General features: G+C 33.0%; 1 protein-coding gene across 1 annotated transcript; it reads left to right on the top strand.

Annotated features, from left to right (window-relative positions):
- The first annotated feature begins 7,178 nt into the window (after positions 1 to 7,178).
- LOC105643875 (ubiquitin C-terminal hydrolase 13) lies at positions 7,179 to 15,961 on the top strand. The gene is made up of 19 exons (XM_089723212.1): positions 7,179 to 7,240; positions 7,796 to 7,877; positions 8,478 to 8,600; positions 9,319 to 9,396; positions 9,509 to 9,597; positions 9,670 to 9,778; positions 9,888 to 9,956; positions 10,071 to 10,181; positions 11,369 to 11,424; positions 11,518 to 11,695; positions 11,787 to 11,888; positions 11,979 to 12,050; positions 12,267 to 12,332; positions 13,980 to 14,045; positions 14,577 to 14,660; positions 14,803 to 14,919; positions 15,129 to 15,203; positions 15,340 to 15,426; positions 15,513 to 15,961. The coding sequence occupies exons 1-19, from the start codon at positions 7,179 to 7,181 to the stop codon at positions 15,552 to 15,554; spliced, it is 1,668 nt and encodes a 555-aa protein (XP_089579338.1). The 3' UTR covers positions 15,555 to 15,961.
- The last annotated feature ends 3,700 nt before the right edge of the window (positions 15,962 to 19,661 follow it).

Here is a 19,661-nt window from a genome sequence, read left to right as displayed (position 1 = left end):
ACTAGGTCGTAGGTGTTTGGTAAGCTTTTTAGTTAGTAGCTAATAGCTGATAAAAGTCAAATAAGTTGCTGATTCCATCAGTTTTGCTTTGGAGTTTTTTCGTATTAGTTTGTAGCTGATTTTTATTTATATTATATTTGAATTTCATTAACCTCATAAAAATATTTGCTAATAAAATTATTTGTTTCAAGTTATATTATATTTTAACAGTAACCGTTACCAAAATTTTATCAAATACGAACATTCATCAGCTTACCGCTATCAATCATCATCCACTAGCTATCAGCTATTAGCTAGTATGAACCATTGAACCAAATGGGCCTTGTATAGCCCAAATCCTAATTGGGAAGATTTATAAGTGCAATACTCAGTTCGCAATGGCAAGAGGCTTCAATTTAATGGTCCAATGAAATCCTTGAAATGGATGCCTATGTCTTACATGTAGCCAATGTTCCTTATTTTGCTTTGTTCTTGTAGCCCTACTGTGCTTCTAATCATCAATGATATATACCTACAGGCAAATCAAACACATTCAAGTGCTTGATGCTTTTATAGGCATATCTGATGTAATTTCATATGTTCAGTTGATAACCTAGTTGTCTAGGTTTAATATTGAGAGAAATCAATTAATATAAAAAGCTAAAGCATGTTGGTTAGCAATAATAACAATTACTAAATAAAACCTCATATTGTGCCATCTTATTGTGGATTCTTGCCCATTGTAATGCACAAGTAAAAACATATTGGAAGCCTCAAAATCTACTGGCCTCTTGTTTAGTATAAATGAGGTTTCACAAAATTTTGTGAAATTCATTTCAGTTTTCAGTGTTTGATATGTTAAAAAAATTTCATTTCATTTCAACGAATTTAATTATGTGTAATTTAACATGACTAAACCAATTTCCACAAAAAATTGATGAAAATTGCAAAATGAATTCAACAAACAACAAGGACAACAACTAAGTCGTAATCCCAAACTAGTTGGGGTCAACAATATGAATCCTTTGTTTTCATATCAACTATGTTCAATTAAGCAATTAAAGCAAAGTATAAATGAACCCCACAAAATTTTGGAACAAAACATCTCTCTCTCTCTCTCCATCCCTCTTTTTCTTTCTTTCTTTTGTTTTTTTTAGTCTTGCAGCCTCTTTCTCTCACTTGCTTCTCTACTTAAATCTCTTTGTTTCTGTTGCACTCCTTGATTACTCGCAAGTATACGGATCGCAACGTAGTAATAAAAAGATCGATCCCACGAGGAACGGGTTATGTCCACTTTATTACTTATCCTTAACACTTATGTTTGCAGCAATAAAATATGAAATGATTAAACTATAATCCTATTTAAATTTAAGTTTAATATACTACTTAATTCTATAGATAAAATATAGTAGAATACTTAGAAGAATTGATCATGCATTAGATTTTCTTTTTCTATAGCAAAGCATGTAACATGCAATAAACAATTCTCTAATCACAGGTGTTCAAGTATAATTCAACATCTCGGTACAAAATTACTCTTTTTATTGTATGTATCTCTACATACAACAAATACCTTACTTTTGTTAGTATAATGTTAGTATACTATTGTAATTAATTGACTATACTATTGTAAGATAGCTGTAAATAACCATCAATTAGGGAACTAATTAAGGCTGTAAATGTCAACCATAATTAGGAGACAATGGGCATCAAGTAGGAGACATATTAGGCATCAATTAGGGAGCCAATTAAGGCTGTAATTGCCAGCCATAATTAGGAGACAATGGGCATCAGTTAGGGCTGTAATTTAGGAATTTATTCCCAAATTTGTGGATACTTCAGTCTATTTAAACCCAATCAGCTTGTGGGAATAAACAAGCAAATTTCTATCAAAATTCCATTGAAATACAGCAAGTTTTGTCATGGTATCAGAGCCTAATTAGGCAATTTTAGAGCTGTTCTTTTATGAGTTTCAACTTTGTTTTTTGAAGAACAAAGTGCAGATTCTGCTGTCTTTAATTCTGCAGTTTCTGTTTCTGCTTTCTTTGTTTAGTTCATATCTTTGATGAACTCTCGATCATAGAAATTCTGAATTTCTATTTGGAGGTTCTCTTCATTTGGAAGAGATTCTGGTAGACATTTTTCTGCAACTTTCTGGCTGTAGGATTTTCATCTTGGTGGGTCTGTTGCTTCTTCTAGTAGACCTGCTCCTGGTTGTGTTATTCCTAATTTTGCATTTCTGGTTTCCTTGTGCTATTTGAGATGGCCACATCAAACACAGTTGAGAGTTTTCATGTTCGCTTCACCGGAAAAAATTATTCTTCATGGGAATTTCAATTCCAGCTCTTTGTTACAGGAAAAGAACTGTTGGGCCATATAGATGGAAATGATCCAGCTCCTAAAGATGCTAAGGAGTTGCTTCATTGGAAAGTTAGAGATGCAAGAGTAATGACATGGATTCTGGGGTCAGTTGACCCTCTTATTGCTTCTAATCTAAGATCTTCTAAAACTGCAAAAGCCATGTGGGATTACTTGAAAAAGGTCTATAATCAAGACAATGCTGCAAGACGTTTTCAATTGGAGAGCGATATTGCTAATTATTCTCAAGGAAATCTCTCCATTCAGGAATATTATTCTGGTTTTCAAAATTTATGGGCTGAGTTTACTGACACTATTTATGCTAAAGTGCCTGCAGAATCTCTCTCTGTACTTCAAGAAATTCATGAGCAAAGCAAAAGAGATCAATTCTTAATGAAGTTGAGGTCTGAATTTGAGATGCTTCGCTCAAATTTAATGAGTCGTGTTCCTTCACCTTCTTTAGATATTTGTTTTGGCGAATTACTTCGCGAAGAACAACGTTTTCTCATTCAGGACTCTCTCCAACAAGAAAATACTGTCAAGGTTGCTTTTGCTGCCCAAGGAAGAGGAAAGGGTCGGGACATGAGTAGAATTCAATGTTATAACTGCAAAAATTATGGCCACATTGCTGTCAATTGTGGAAAGAAGTTCTGTAATTATTGCAAACAGTCAGGACATGTCATAAAGGAGTGTCCGACACGGCCTCAAAATCGAAAATCGAATGCTGCCCCAATTGCACCAAATAATCTCACTCATTTTGCTGCTCCAACAGTTTCTACAACTCCCTCTTCAGCTGCTGAACCTGTGATTCTTACTCCAGAAATGGTGCAACAAATGATTATTTAAGCCTTCTCCGCCTTAGGATTACAAGGTAACGATACCTCCTCCTCCTCTCAACTTTGGCTTGTTGATTCTGCTGCCTCAAATCATATGACAAACACATCTAGCATGCTTACCAATGTTCGCAAATATCATGGTTCAACTGAAATTCAGATTGCAAATGGTAGTACAATACCTATTACTGAGATTGGAGATCTTAGACCATGTTTCAACAATGTTTTTATATCTCCAAAGCTCTCAACTAAGCTTCTTTCGGTTGGTCAGTTAGTAGATAACAATTATGATGTGCATTTCTCTCGTAATGGTTGTCTTGTGCAGGATCAGGCATCGGGGACAGTAATCGCGAAGGGGCCTAAAGTTGGGAGACTCTTTCCATTACTATTTTCCGGTCCTCGTATCTCTTCATTTTGTACTACAGTTATTAGCAAAAGTGAACTATGGCATAGACGTTTAGGTCATCCTAATCCTGTTATTTTGTCTCATTTATCAAATTCTGGTTTCTTGGGCAATAAAGAATTCCTTGCTAAGGTTCCTTTTGATTGTTCCACATGTAGACTCGGTAAAAGCAAAACTCTTCCTTTTCCTTCTAATGGTAGTCGTGCTGTCCAATGTTTTGATATAATTCATAGTGATGTCTGGGGCATTACGCCCGTTATTTCTCATGCTCAATACAAGTACTTTGTGACATTTATTGATGATTACAGTAGATATACATGGGTATACTTTCTTCATTCTAAATCTGATGTATATTCTGTTTTTAAGACCTTTTTAGCCTATGTTAAGACTCAGTTTTCTACTTGTATTAAAGTATTACGATCTGATTCTGGAGGAGAATATATGTCTCATGAATTTCAGAATTTTCTTCGTGAGAAAGGGATTGTTTCACAACGTTCATGTCCTTATACACCACAACAAAATGGAGTTGCTGAGCGTAAAAATCGTCATCTTTTGGATGTAACCCGAACTTTGTTAATTGGATCTTCAGTTCCATCTAAGTTTTGGGTTGAAGCCTTATCTACTGCAACTTATCTAATTAATAGAATGCCTTCTCAGGTATTAAGTCTTGAATCCCCATATTTTCGTCTATATCATCAATATCCTAATTATCATGATTTACACACATTTGGTTGTGTTTGTTTTGTTCATCTACCTTCTCATGACCGTCATAAACTTTCCGCTCAATCTGTTAAATGTGCATTTATGGGTTATAATTCTTCTCAAAAGGGTTTTGTTTGCTATGATTCCACTTCTAACAAATTTCGTGTTTCTCGCAATGTTATTTTCTTTGAGCATCAATATTTCTTTCCTAATCTTGCTAAGTCTTCTTCTACTTCTCCCATTCTTCCAATTTTTGAGGATTTGCCAATTGTTCCTAATCGGTTTAAGCCTGGATTTGTGTATGGACGACGTCAACCAACGGTGCCTCTTCCCGAGACTGATCCCTCATCTATGTCTGATTCTTCTGAATCTACTCTGCGTCGCTCTACCAGAATATCCCGACCTCCAAGACGGTATGGTTTTCCTGATAATCCTGCTGGATATTCTGCCACTTTATCTGATATTTCTATTCCATCTTGTTACTCACAAGCCTCCAAGAATGAATGTTGGCAAAAAGCCATGCAGGATGAACTTCAAGCTCTTCACGACAATCATACATGGGAAATTCTTCCTTGCCCTCCAAATGTTAAGCCCATTGGATGTAAATGGGTTTATTCAGTCAAGCTTCGTTCTGATGGAACTTTGGATCGATATAAAGCTCGATTGGTTGCTGTTGGCAATAAGCAAAAGTACGGAGTGGACTATGAGGAGACCTTTGCTCCAGTTGCAAAGATGACTACCGTCCGTACTATTATTGCAGTTGCTGCTTCTCAGGGTTGGCCTCTTCATCAAATGGATGTCAAAAATGCTTTTCTTCATGGTGATCTTAAAGAAGATATTTATATGACACTTCCACTGGGTTTGACTTCCTCATCTTCAACACATGTGTGTAAGTTAAAAAGATCTCTGTATGGCCTAAAACAAGCTCCACGTGCCTGGTTTGACAAGTTTCGATCTACCTTACTTCAGTTTTCATTTGTGCAAAGTAAATATGACTCCTCTTTGTTTCTTCACAAGAGTTCTGCTGGTTTTGTTCTACTCCTTGTTTATGTAGATGACATTATTATCACTGGCACTAACACATCAACGATCCTCACTCTTCAACAATCTCTTCAAACTTCTTTTAATATGAAGGATCTTGGTCCACTTACATATTTCTTAGGGCTGGAAGTTCACTATGATTGTTCTGGGATATTTTTGCATCAACACAAATATACTACATATTTGATTACTTTAGCAGGCCTTCAAGATTCATCCCCAGTTGATACTCCTTTGGAATTAAACGTCAAGTATCATAGTCAAAACGGAGATCTTCTTCCTGATCCATCTCTTTATCGGCAATTAGTTGGCAGTTTGAATTATCTAACTATTACACGGCCCGATATTTCTTTTGCAGTTCAGCAAGTCAGTCAATTCATGAGTACTCCGCGTCACTTACATCTGGTAGCAGTTCGTCGAATCATTCGCTATCTTCTTGGCACATCTTCTCGGGGTTTATTCTTTCCTACTGGCTCTCCCATACGCCTTGTTGCTTACAGTGATGCTGATTGGGCCGGTTGTCCAGACACTCGACGCTCTATAACTGGTTGGTGTATGTTTGTTGGCGATTCTTTGATATCTTGGAAAAGTAAGAAACAAGACCGTGTTTCAAAATCTTCTACTGAGTCTGAATATCGGGCTATGTCCGCTGCTTGTTCCGAGATTGTTTGGTTACGTGGGTTACTTGCTGAAATTGGCTTTCCTCAGCCTCATTCTACTCCTCTACATGCTGACAACACTAGTGCCATCCAAATTGCTACCAATCCAGTTTTTCATGAACGTACCAAACATATCGAAGTCGACTGTCATTCTATTCGAGAGGCAGTAGATACCGGTGTCATTTCTCTTCCACATGTCTCCACTGCTCTTCAAATTGCTGATGTATTCACAAAATCTATGACACGACAGCGTCATCAATTTCTCGTTGGCAAATTGATGCTTCTTGATCGCCCAGCATCAATTTGAGGGGGGATGTTAGTATAATGTTAGTATACTATTGTAATTAATTGACTATACTATTGTAAGATAGCTGTAAATAACCATCAATTAGGGAACTAATTAAGGCTGTAAATGTCAACCATAATTAGGAGACAATGGGCATCAAGTAGGAGACATATTAGGCATCAATTAGGGAGCCAATTAAGGCTGTAATTGCCAGCCATAATTAGGAGACAATGGGCATCAGTTAGGGCTGTAATTTAGGAATTTATTCCCAAATTTGTGGATACTTCAGTCTATTTAAACCCAATCAGCTTGTGGGAATAAACAAGCAAATTTCTATCAAAATTCCATTGAAATACAGCAAGTTTTGTCAACTTTATCAAATATTAATCCTAGTTCTTATTCTTTGATTATTTCAATAAGTTAGACTTAACTTTGATAAAGCAAGTTAAAGATTCACATGCAAATCCAACTAAATGAATTCTATCTCTTTGATTTTTACTAAATTATTTCTTTCTGAGAATATAATTATGTAATCTTGATTAAACAAAGATCAAAATATAACTTAAAGAACTTTTATTGAATGAAACCAAATAGTATTGTTGCTTTGCATAGAAAAATAATGAAGCACAACATACAAAAAGTCTTTAATAAAACAAGAGAAAGATAGAAGTAATCAAACTGAAGCCTTCAGAGGGCGTCACACCTCGAGGAACTCCTTGATGTTCTTTGCACAAACAATAATAAGTGACTCTCGTCATCTTATTTCTAAGTACTACTTTATTATTTTCTACTGTATTCTAATTCTACATCTTTTTTTTTTTCTTTTTCTCTATATCATCCTCTTAATTTGGATTACAATTTATAGAAGAGGAAGAGGATGTTGGTTATGATGGTGATTGGTTGGCCAAAAGGTGCTTCAGATGACTTCTGTTGGGAAAAGTTTCGACCTGTTCATGGAAGGACATGATTTTCTGGTGAAAAGGTAGTAGTTGACGTCTCCTGGAAACGCGATTCGAGCTCGCGAATTTAATGTCGCGCTCGCAAATTTGACCTGGCAGAAAACTCCTTTCCCATACTTAGTCAAATTTTTTATCTTTTTCTTCTTAAAAACAAGTCTTTTCCAATCCTTTGTTCAAATTCATTCCTAAAACAACTTTAAACCAAAAACAACAAAAGAAAATGTAAAATTTATAAAAAAAAACACGTAATCATGCAAATCATGCGATTATAACTTAACAAATTTGCCCGCTTTGCAAGGCTATCAGTTTCTTAGGGTAATTTCAACAATATTGCATTGTTATAGGGGTATAATAATGCTTAGTTGTTAATATATTACTGAACTAGAAAATCCATATTTTCTTTGTTTGCCATTATCTTTTTTCTCTCAAAATTTTTCTTCTTTTTTCCTCTCATTCAAATGAGACTGTTTGAACTGCTAGATTTTTGAACTATATTGATTGTAGGTTTTTTTTGTTATACTTTTGCATATTTCACTGCATTATCAAGCTCAATAAATTAGAAATTATTTGTGCCATAGGCGACAATGCCATAAGCTTTTGATCGCCTTGCTGCCTATTGCCTTGAGTTTGTCTTTAGTTTTTGACCGGCTTGCCTTTGAGGTATATATGTTTAAATGTTTGGTTTTGTATGATGAGTTATTTTTAGACCATTTATATGATGCATAACTATCATTCCGTTCTATTATTATTAAGTTTCTTTGATATATTACAATTTGAATTTTCAAAGGGAAAACATGTATGAGTATTAGTAATGTCTAAGTCAATAATCATGTAAAGCAAATTCTTTATTAATTTGATCGGTTTCAGTTTTGCTTACTCTTACAGTATTTGCTTTATTTGTTTCCCATTTGTGCTTAATTGTTCTCAAGTTAATTAAGTAAATTAAAGATATTACATTACAAAATTAGCGACGAAGTTTAATTAAAGCTTCTACTCTTTTATTAACTTCTTGTTTATTGTTGATTCAAGTGATTTTGCTAGGCCCTTAAAAATTTCATGACAGAGGAAACAGATTCAAACTGATTTTGTGTCAATGTTAAGCATTGGTCAAATTACTAAAGTGATAGTGAATGAAAAGCATGTGTTAAATTATTATAATAAAACTACTGCTTCTTTTTAAAATAAATTTGATAGACATTTTCATATGGATTCACACATTTTGGGTCTGTTATACATTTTTTCAAATATTTTCTTTTGTAGGAAGAAGTTGCTAAAGAGTTTGGAATACCAGTGCAATTTCAACGTTTTTGGCTGTGGGCAAAGCGCCAAAACCATACATATCGCCCAAATCGACCGTTGACTTCTCAGGAAGAAGCACAATCTGTAAGTATATATTTATTGTTTATGAACTTGTGGTGGTATATCATATCTACCATGCTGTTTTACCTTGGGCTTCGATAAGAGTGTACATAAATGTATATGTCTGGACGTTCTGTTGCTTGTCTGCAGCTGGTGTTGGACTGTAACATTTTCTCTTTATGAGACAAATATCTAGCTCTCTCTGTATGTCATATTTAATGATAACTTTCTTTAGCGTTCTGGAAAAATATAAAAAATTTAGTTCTGGTCTCACTTGTAAGGGAGTTAAAATATGATAATGCGATCTCATATTTAGTTCTTATGAAATGCTTCCATGACATGTTTGGATGCAGCTTCTTGGAAAAGAAAATTCTGTTCTAGTTCTCATTTGTAAATGAGTCAATATAGATAATGCAATCTTGCTGCTTCACATTGCTTATGAAAAGCTTCCCAAGACTTGTTTGGATGCAGTTTTTCTTTGTTCTATGCAATGCATGTGTCTGTATATACAGTCATTGATATTTGTTACGGTTAGATGAACATTTCTTATGAAAAGCTTCCCAAGACTTGTTTGGATGCAGTTTTTCTTTGTTCTATGCAATGCATGTGTCTGTATATACAGTAATTGATATTTGTTACGGTTAGATGATTTATTCTGAATATATATGCTGCTTGTGAGAGTGTAATTATAAGTTCACGTGTGCCCTTTTTGGTGATTTGAAACAATAAAATTGCATTGCAGGTTGGACAATTGAGAGAGGTTTCCAATAAAGCAAATAATGCCGAGCTAAAGCTGTTTCTGGAAGTTGAACTTGGACACGTATAATTGTTTAGCTGATGCCATTATTTATCTCTCTTTAGTGGTTTTTTAGATGAATACTATGAATTTTGTTTGGTTAATCCTTTAATGCTCATCACCATACTGAATTCAGGATTTGAGGCCTATCCCTCCACCTGAGAAGACTAAAGAGGATATTCTTCTTTTCTTTAAACTTTATGACCCTTTGAAAGAGGAGCTCCGGTAATGTCAATTTTCAGGTTATCTTGCTTGTATTGGAATTTAGTTTGTTAGGCTGACCTTATGCTATGACAGTTATGTTGGGAGGCTGTTTGTGAAGGGAAGTGGCAAGCCATTGGAGATTTTGACAAAGCTAAATGAAATGGCTGGCTTTACCTCTGATCAAGAGATTGAACTTTATGAGGTTTGTCATCCATATTTAGTTTGAAATATAATCATATTACCACTGCATCAACTGGTTATAGCATCAGTTATGGCCCTGAAAACATCTTAATTTATCCTCTTTTGTATAGGAAATAAAATTTGAACCTAATGTTATGTGTGAGCACATTGACAAGAAGCTCACATTTCGTGCTAGTCAGGTATGTAAAATAGTTTCTAATTGCAACTTTATTTTCTTTTTAAATTTCTTATTATAACAATTACTTTCACCATCTCTTTATCTTTTTCCTCATTGTGATCGGTTCTTATTGCAGCTTGAAGATGGAGATATTGTTTGCTTTCAGAAATCCGCTCAATTTAGAAGTGGTGAACAGTGCCGATACCCTGACGTACCTTCCTTTCTTGAATATGTGCATAATCGTCAGGTATGGCATGAAGAATTCTGATAAGGATTATAAGTTTTCCTACCATTTTGTATTATCATGGTTGGCAATTTTTTTTTCCTTGTTGCCAACCTTGCATTCTCTATAATTATATAATGATTGAAACTTCTGGTGAAGGCAAATCACATTGTTTCCTTGCTCTTATGGATAATTGAGGAATTAAAAATCAAATTTAAAAAATTAATGAATTCATTTGTTGGCCTTTGAAACTTTCCAGGATTCTTTACTTTTCTTAGGAGTATATTTGATGATGCAGTTAAATAAATTTATTATACGTATACGACAGTGGATTGGCTGGAAGGAGTGAATATTTGAAAGGAAAACATCACATTGTTTGATTACAATATTTGCAAGTATTAGCTAGTACAATATCAAAATGTGAATCTATATTAATTTCTAGCCTTATAATTAAGCCTGCTTATCTTCAGAAGAACATAAAAACCTAAACCTATAAATGGTTGAAAATTTAATCAGCCAATTAGTTTGGAATTGCCCTCATCGATTGGCTTCTATTATTTGTTTTCCTCATCAAACAAGGAAAAGAAAAAAAGAAATATTAAAGGTTTTGTTCAGTTAAATACATTAGTAAATTATAGTATTTAAATGAAGGTCTAATATTAGTTGAAACCATAATGCAAAATTCAATATTAGCTGATGCCATAATAAGAATTTTGTTTAGTTGATGCCACCATTGTTTGCTATAAGCTTTTCATTGGTTGGTCCTATTATGAGAATTATCCTTTTTAAAAAAAAAAATTTTTAATGTTGTTCTATCACGAGGCATGTAAATAATAGTAACCTAATATTATATTAATGTCTTAAGCTCTTAACCTCCATATTGCAGATTGACGTAGGTATTGTATGATTCAAAAAGAGAAGATATATAGTGGTTAACTCTTACAACAATAAATATCTTTGAGTTCAAAACCATAAAGAATCGTGTTCAATCCATGTGTAAAAAAAACTGTTAAACAAATAAATTGAACCAGCGGATGGCTATGTGGAATTTTGATTTAATTTCTAATTAGAGACAAGTAACGATGGCACTAGGTTTTTGACAATTTACAAATGCCATTATATCTAATATTTGAATTTCTAAGTTATGCTAAATTGTTTTTGTATATAACATTCTGTTTTAAGTTAATTTGTGTATAACTTATGATGGGTAGGTGGTTCGCTTTCGATCTTTGGAGAAACCAAAGGAGGATGAATTTTGCCTTGAGCTGTAAGTTAATTTGTAGCATGTTCTTCTGGCTTATGTAGACTGATTGTTCCACATTTCGTTCTGTAATTCATTTACTTTGTAATAAAATTTTAGGTCAAAGCTTCATAATTATGACGATGTTGTGGAAAGAGTAGCATGCCATCTTGGCTTGGATGACCCATCCAAAATTAGGCTTACATCTCATAACTGTTATTCTCAGCAACCTAAACCCCAACCTATAAAGTACCGAGGAGTGGAGCATTTGTCTGACATGCTGGTTCACTACAACCAGGTATACCCAAGAAGTTTACATCTGTAGCAGTTATTGTTGCTTTGTTTCCGGACCGATGGCTGACATTAAATGGTTTCCTTGTGTTTTATAGACATCTGATATTCTATATTATGAAGTACTGGATATTCCTCTGCCAGAATTGCAAGGCTTGAAAACATTGAAAGTTGCTTTTCATCATGCGACCAAGGATGAGGTTAATGCAGATAATTGAAAGTATTTTTGCAAATATCATATTATTTATTTTCAAGTTTTTTGATTCATTGGAGCACTGCTATGTTCTTAGGTGATGATTCACACCATTAGATTGCCAAAACAGAGTACTGTGGGGGATGTTATCAATGACCTTAAAACAAAGGTAATTGTCACTTTGTGGTTCTCTTCAATTTTTTCGTTTTTGCTGCCTAATTTAGTTGACAACTTATACAAAAAATGCCTTGATTGGTAATAGCCAGTAACTTGCTCCCTATTATTATACAAATGATGTCTTAGAACCTACACTCCTTGTTTCAGTTTCTAAAAGCCTTTTTTGATTGTTTTTTCTCTTGTTGCCATTATGTCTTAATTGGAACAGGTTGAGTTATCTCATCCCAGTGCAGAACTTAGATTGCTTGAGGTTTTCTATCACAAGATTTACAAGGTATCAAGTGCTTTTCCGATATTGATGTCTGTTCTTAAACAAAATATTCCTTTGCAAAGATTTGAACTGTTTTCATTACCTAAAGTTAGCGGTGAGCAATCAGTCGGTTTAGTCAGTTATCGCATAGATCTATGACTGAACAGAGTTTTCAGAATTTATCACTGAACCAAAATGATCTATGTTGAGAACGGATAGCACTACAAACTGAGAAAATTTTTTTCAGTTAAATCTGTTTCTTTGTTTTTCATTTAAAGCTTAAATTTTCCAATACAGAATGAAAATATATAGCATTAAAATCATCAATCACCATCAATTGCAAACAGGGAAAACGAGTAAGTGTATGAATCAAGGAGAAAAAATCCACTGCAAATTAATTGATAAAATAAAAAAAAATAGATTGAGAATTCCTAAAAAGTAAGCTTCTGAGGAGGAAAATGAAATACTATTTCACTGATTTGTACAGGTTGATAACTTCTAGATCAACCACATCAATCAAATCTCCATCCAATTTTTGGCTTCCTTCTAGAATTAAAAGTAGACTATATATTTACAGGGAACAAAACAAAAGAGATGGCCTTTTTCTTGTAGACCAACAATATTAGAGAAATGAATTTTGAAAACCGAAATGAATACCAAAACTGAATTAAAAAAGAAAAAGCTGAACCAAATTATTTCGCTGTGGTTTGGTTTTCTGATTTTACCCAAATTATGATTGAGCCTACCTAAAGCAGTCTATTTGTTTGGGATTTTGAAGAAAGGGTTTCTGTTATTATTACTTCCGTATAATATGACAATGTGTCATTTTCTTTTGTTTGACTGCTTTCTGTTTCATTTGGAAATCTACCTACTTCATTTGCCAATGCTTTCATGTAGAAGTTTGTTTGCAAATGCTCCAAATGGACGGAAATTGAATGCTTTTAACTCTAAATGATTAACTATACTAACTAATGTGGAAATATTGTAATTGTTGGCAAATATCATTAAACATGTATGCTATATAATTTTAGGCTAACTTCGGAAACAAAATTTTACATGTAAGTGCAGATTGCATTTAAAAGCTTTTTGACACATAATGTTTCTATATTTTGACTTTCTGATTTCATATACTTCACTGTTCGTTTGGGTTTTGAAATGTTTTGTTCTACTAATTAATATGATTTTTTATATCATATATGTTAATCTTATGAGTGGTGAGAGTGATTTACATACAACTGTTCTTTGGAAAACTGTTCATCATAATTACATTGGATGTAAAATAATCTATATTAGACAAGAGACAACATGTGAACTAAATAACTAGTAAAAAAAATTCCAGCATTAGTATTTATCACAAATATCCATGCAAGGTTCATGGTAGAGAGCCAAGAGATGGTATGCAAGGGTGTTTCTACATGAACTCCTTTTTGAAGTGGTTAAGTAAGTTGGTTATCTAGGACTTCCTCTGCATCTTTTTTTTTTTCCTTGACTCTTCTGAAGTCAAGCGATGGTTCTCATTAATATCTGGTCCTGAATTAATATTTGAAGTTTCATTGATCAATTGGTTATTTATTATATTGCAGCTTACAGATAGATTTAATTGGCTTTTCTCGAATTTTTGCTCTATGTATGCTTTTGGGATGTTGTGTTTAACCAACTGTTTGTTTTCAGATCTTTCCGCACAGTGAAAAAATTGAGAATATTAATGATCAGTACTGGACATTACGCGCAGAGGAGGTCTCTCTCTCTCATTCTCTCTATCCTTCCATCTGTCTGTCTATCTATTTACATGTGTATGTGTGGAGCTGAATTTTCAATGCTGAAATTTTAAATATAAATGGGGTAAACATATTGTGGATGGATATTTGAATGGTGAGTTTGATGATTAGAACTACCCAAGCTGAGATCTCCCTGTCTTGTTGTATGCTCAAGCTTCAGTTAATCATGGAGAAAAAATAAAAAGAAATGTGTTGCTTAACTGTTTTTTTTATTGGACTTTTAAGCATTCAAATGTATTTTGATGACTAGTTTATTTAATAAAATATATAGAATAAACCATGTTTCGTTAGAATCTTTAAGAGAAACTTAGAATTACTATAAAGAGAGATCAAGTTAGACATAAGATACTTGTCAATTTTGCTGAGGTGAATTTGTGAAAGTGTTGTCTATTTTCCTTATTTTCTGTTTTTTTAAGCTAATTTTCTGAAAATTTCATTTATTCGCCACATTGCCCTTGTGAGTTTGACTTGGTATTACTTGTTGCCTCAGATTCCAGAGGAGGAGAAAAACCTTGGCCCTAATGATCGTTTGATTCATGTTTATCATTTCATGAAAGATCCTGCTCAGAACCAGGTGGTATAATTTTATTGTCTTTGTTTCTGTTGCCATTTTTATCATTCATTTTTACTGTTGATGTTTATCGTTCACATCCGAACTTGAGCTCCTTATAATTTGTAATAGCTATTTACAATTTGTTTCTGTTAAAATGTAGCAGCAGGTACAGAACTTTGGGGAACCTTTTTTCTTAGTCATTCATGAGGGGGAGACTCTTGCTGAAGTTAAATTGCGGATTCAGAGAAAATTGCAGGTTCCTGATGAGGAGTTCACTAAGGTACTTATTTTAATATATGAATTATTACCGTCTTGTTTGGGCAGCTAATTTTATTTTATTTTATTATTTTTTGCTCTTTCATTGTGTTTTCTGGGGTTTTGTCTAGGTATTCATGGTATTACTTTTTAACAAACTCCTCTAATCAATGCTCTCTATTTAAAAACAAAGTTTTGCTGACGCGAGTTTTTGTGGCATTCTTTTGTGCTCAGTGGAAATTTGCATTTTTGTCACTGGGTCGTCCGGAGTACCTCCAAGACTCTGATATTGTATCCAGTCGATTTCAGGTCTCTTTGTCTCTCTTTCTCTCAGACATGCATTGCAGGAGCAGTTCTCACCCACCTTTAAGTTTCATTGGGCATAATGAATGTGTATTTATCTGACTGTTATTTCTTTTTATTTTTCCTTTTTAATTTGTTCAAGAGAAGGGATGTCTATGGTGCTTGGGAGCAGTATCTTGGACTGGAGCACTCTGACAATGCTCCTAAAAGGTCATATGCAGCTAACCAGGTAATCAACTGTCCTGGAAAGTATTTAAGATAATAATAGTACAAGGACACAGTTTCCTAACCTTCACCTTACTTTTTTTTTTTCAGAACCGGCACTCATTTGAGAAGCCAGTGAAAATCTACAATTAGGAAAGAAAGATGAGCCGAAACGAGTCTCTTTGGATGGAAATGAGAGAAGCATGTAATCAGAGCGAATTGTTAGTTGTGTTAGATGTGTAATTCTTTGGTTTAGTGCAGGGAGGACTTTGGGAAAAGACCTCTATAGTTTTGACTTCTCTCTCGCGCCTGTTTCAGGTGAAATAGATAGTGTTTAATCCTTAAAATTCGATTGTATTCTAGTACATAAGATTTTGTTGTGGGGGATGTATAGCGGGTATAGGTGTGTGTACTCTTTATTTTAATCATTTTTAATTGATTTGTCTTTTTTCCAATCGACAATGTGGATTTTCATTAGCTGGTGTTAGAGAAAGGTGAAAAGTTGCTGTATAATATTAAATGATTTCTAGGAGGCTATGAAATGCATAACCAATTCAATATCTGGTCATGTTTTGTTTCATTTTTATTCATGCTTTTTTTGGATTCTTCCAGAGGTTTTTGTGCTTTAAAGAGGGTAGTTGGAAATTGCAAACTAGAGTTACTTCCTCTGGGTATGATAGAAAATGCGAGAAATTGATGATTATTACTGGAAAATTTTCCGACTGAAAAAACGTAATTAATACCACTAAGTTCGGTAGAAAGGGGTATTTAAATTATTTATATGAGCAAAATTAATGATTTTGGACAATAAAAATTTAAAATTGAATCAAATTCTAAATTTTAAGTTGTATGTATTTTGAATGGTTTTGATATTGAAATTTATAAATTTAACTAAGGACCTTAATTTGCAGTTTTCAAATTAAATAAAACCATTAATTTCTCAGCGTGAATACTAAAAGACAGATGACCAATACAACAATTCTGAATAAACGAAATAAATAGAAACAACACGTATGAAACCAGAGCGTTATTAGACCGTGTTGACAGCTTTTTGAGTAATTTTTATCATTTTAATTGATAAAATGTAAAATGATATTTTTTTATAATGTACGGTAACGAAACTGCCTTTTATAAAAAATTAAAAAAATAATTATTTAGCCCTTAAAATTTTTACAAAATTAATTTTTTTATCATTGTATTTTTATATATTAAATATTTAGACCGAGACGTTGATTCCGTCTAATCGAGAGAGGTCCTTCCATCCGAAATCCATGATTTTTGTCATTAGAAGAGTACAAAAAGACAAAAATAGAGGACATAGAATAATTTTTTCAATGACCAAAGGTGCCTTAATGAAAAAAACAAGAGGAAAATATTATAAATAAAGTAAAAGAGATTTTATTGGAACCGAAAACTTCATTTGCAATCTTGGATCGCTCCTCCCACCAGCAGCATCTTTTCTATCATATTCCGGCCAATCAACTGGCAAAGATTGACGTTAGGACCTACAATTCTCATTGATTACTAGAAGGACCGTTCCTGAAATTTCGAACCCTTTTCTTTTCATTCTCTCTCAAACTAGCGACATGCTTCACATTACCCATTCTGACCGGCCAAGTTCTTGCCGGAAATCATAAAAGCAAATTGTTTGATTTCACATTAGCGATTTTCACTTCGCCTCTCTCTATTGCGATTGTCTTATCTTCTCTCTCTCATTCTTCTCCTATTTTCATTCTTCAGATGAGTTTTCTTGCTAATTTTTTTTTTCTTTTTTCGTTTTTTCTGTTACTAAATTTTTTTTTTGTTTGACTATCTTATTTAAGCTTTTGTATTCAAAAATATCTTCTTCTGGGTTGGTGCAATTTTGGTTTACCTAAATTAAGAATTGATTCAAGTTTTGCTCACTTTTTGTAATTTATGAAATTCTAGTCAAACAAATACGGGGGCTTGCAATTTGTTTTTTCAAATTTACAGCTGGTTCTGAAAATTTTACTGTCATCCTCTATTTAAACTGATTATTTGTTGTTATTAATTGTGGCTCATTATTGTTATTTGTTAGTATTATGTTTTTTCTGAACTCTTTTGTTTATTCATTTTGAGATTTATTAAATTACATTTCAAAATCCAACTCATTTATTTGTTTGTGAATCTCTGAAACTAAATGGAAATTCTCAGTTATATAGGTTATTTGCAAAATCAGCTCTCTTGAATTCTTGAAAAAACATCTTCTTTGGGCATATTTTGATAAGTTAAACTTCATAAATCAGTTTTTAAAACTGAATTTTTGCGAATCCTGTTTAATCTTCTTTTAACAGGCGAAGGGTTTTGTTCTTTCTTTTCAATGGTAATTTTGTCTTTTCACACTCTTTCACGGCAAAAATTATGGATTTCGAATGAAAAGACCTCTTAAAAATACATAAAAATACATAAATAATTAATTTTGTAATACGGTAATTTTGTAAATCTCTAATACAGAAAAGTTACTCAAACAGTTAATTTTGTCTTTATGTAATTACGAGGACGAGAAAATTATGTAATTACGGTAATTTTGTCTTTATGTATTAAATCTCTAATACATAAAAATATGAGGACGAGAAAATTAATTTTGTAAAACCTCAGGGATTAAATAATTATTTTTTAAAAAAATTAATTAACTCATATAACATTTAACTTTTAGCATTTTATGAAAAGTTACTCAAGCAGTTAACAGCTAAATGCTAAATAGCTAACAGCTATCAAAACAGTTAATTTTGTCGAACAGAACCCTTAGATATTGACTAAATCAAAAAACTAGGTGAATTCATACAACTATTAAAAATATATGTTAAATAACCATTGCTAACTTGAAATAATTGTAAATTGCTTGTAATTTTTTTTTTAGGGGAACTTGCAAATCTAATTATAGATTCATAAATATAATCTAATATAAAATTAAAATTATTAAAACGAGAATACAAGTTTAATAAAACAATAGTTAAATTCAAATACTAAAACTTCAATCCAAATATCAATATCTGAAATAGCATTACAAACTAAATGTGAATTGCTATGAACTTATTGGACAAAAAAAGGACCAAAATGTGAAAAAATTGGGTGAAACATGTTGTGTACATGTCGCTTTTAATCTCAAAATTTGATTAGTCCTGATCTTGTGAGTTTGTGCAGGTCAAATGGTTTAACTTTTTGACCATGATTCAACCAATTCATTCTAATTTTCTTTCTTAAGTAATTTAAGTAAAACTAGATTGATTTTAAGTCTGATTCACTAATTCTTCGAGTCGATTCAACGAGTCAGGTTTGATAATGCTAGATAAAAGTCAATTTCTTGCAAACAGAAAAAAATAGCCATAATTAAATGTTTTAAAATTTGGTAAAAATTGCACATTTCATTTTATATAGTTATCTATGGGCCCCCAAGCCACGTGCACTTGTATATAATAAGTGTAGAATACAGGCAAAGGGTTGTAATATCATGGAAGTTCAATGACAAAGATGTGTCACTGTATATTGAAAAGGAGGTTTTTTAAGTAGAGTTGGTTGGTGCAAAGCTTCCAACGAACGGCTTGGGGAACAAAAGAGAAGAAACTTTGGGTTTAAAACTTGAGTTTGAAAATTTTCAAAAATCATAGAGTAGAGAGTGAAAAAATTTAGTGTTGTTCTAAGATATTGGCTGAGTGAAGGAAGTGGAGGTTTAGAAGCAGGTCGGCATTCTCAGCAAGAGCTTCAGTTAAGCTTAGAATGGAAATGCACTTGTGTTCATATGTTTGCTGATTCAGAATGCACTCGTGTTCATATCTTAGTGATGAATATTAGATTTAAATTTGAGCATAACTCTGTGTTAGGCATAGTATTTTCTATAATTGTCCAGCAAAGCAATTAAGAATTTAAGCTCTTGCTCTTACTGATAAATGTTAGTCATTTTATATGCTTGTTGTTATTGTTACAGGGTACAGTATATGTTTGCTGTTATTGTAGGAGGGTCGATTATATGGATGTTGTATATAAGTCTTGAATTGAAAGCTAACATCTTGCTTTAAGATCCAACACCCCTTGAAAACTAAACAATAGAATTTCCTTTTAAACATACTTTTTGAGCTTCATAAATGCTTCTTGGATCTCCTCTTGTTACATTCAGGACTATCATACAACTTCGGAGAAGTGATTTTTTTGGCTATGGCTTTTAGATCTTAAAAATCAGACTTTGAACTTATTGTTTCCTTTCAGCTTCAGCAACAATTGGAAATCTACCCTGACCTTATA

This window comes from Jatropha curcas, chromosome 6, assembly GCF_041381405.1.
Source record: "Jatropha curcas cultivar XTBG-Jc1 chromosome 6, XTBG_Jcur_1.0, whole genome shotgun sequence".
NCBI lineage: Eukaryota > Viridiplantae > Streptophyta > Magnoliopsida > Malpighiales > Euphorbiaceae > Jatropha > Jatropha curcas.
Note: the sequence above shows the minus strand (reverse complement) of the source record. Positions and strands in the feature narration are given on the sequence as shown.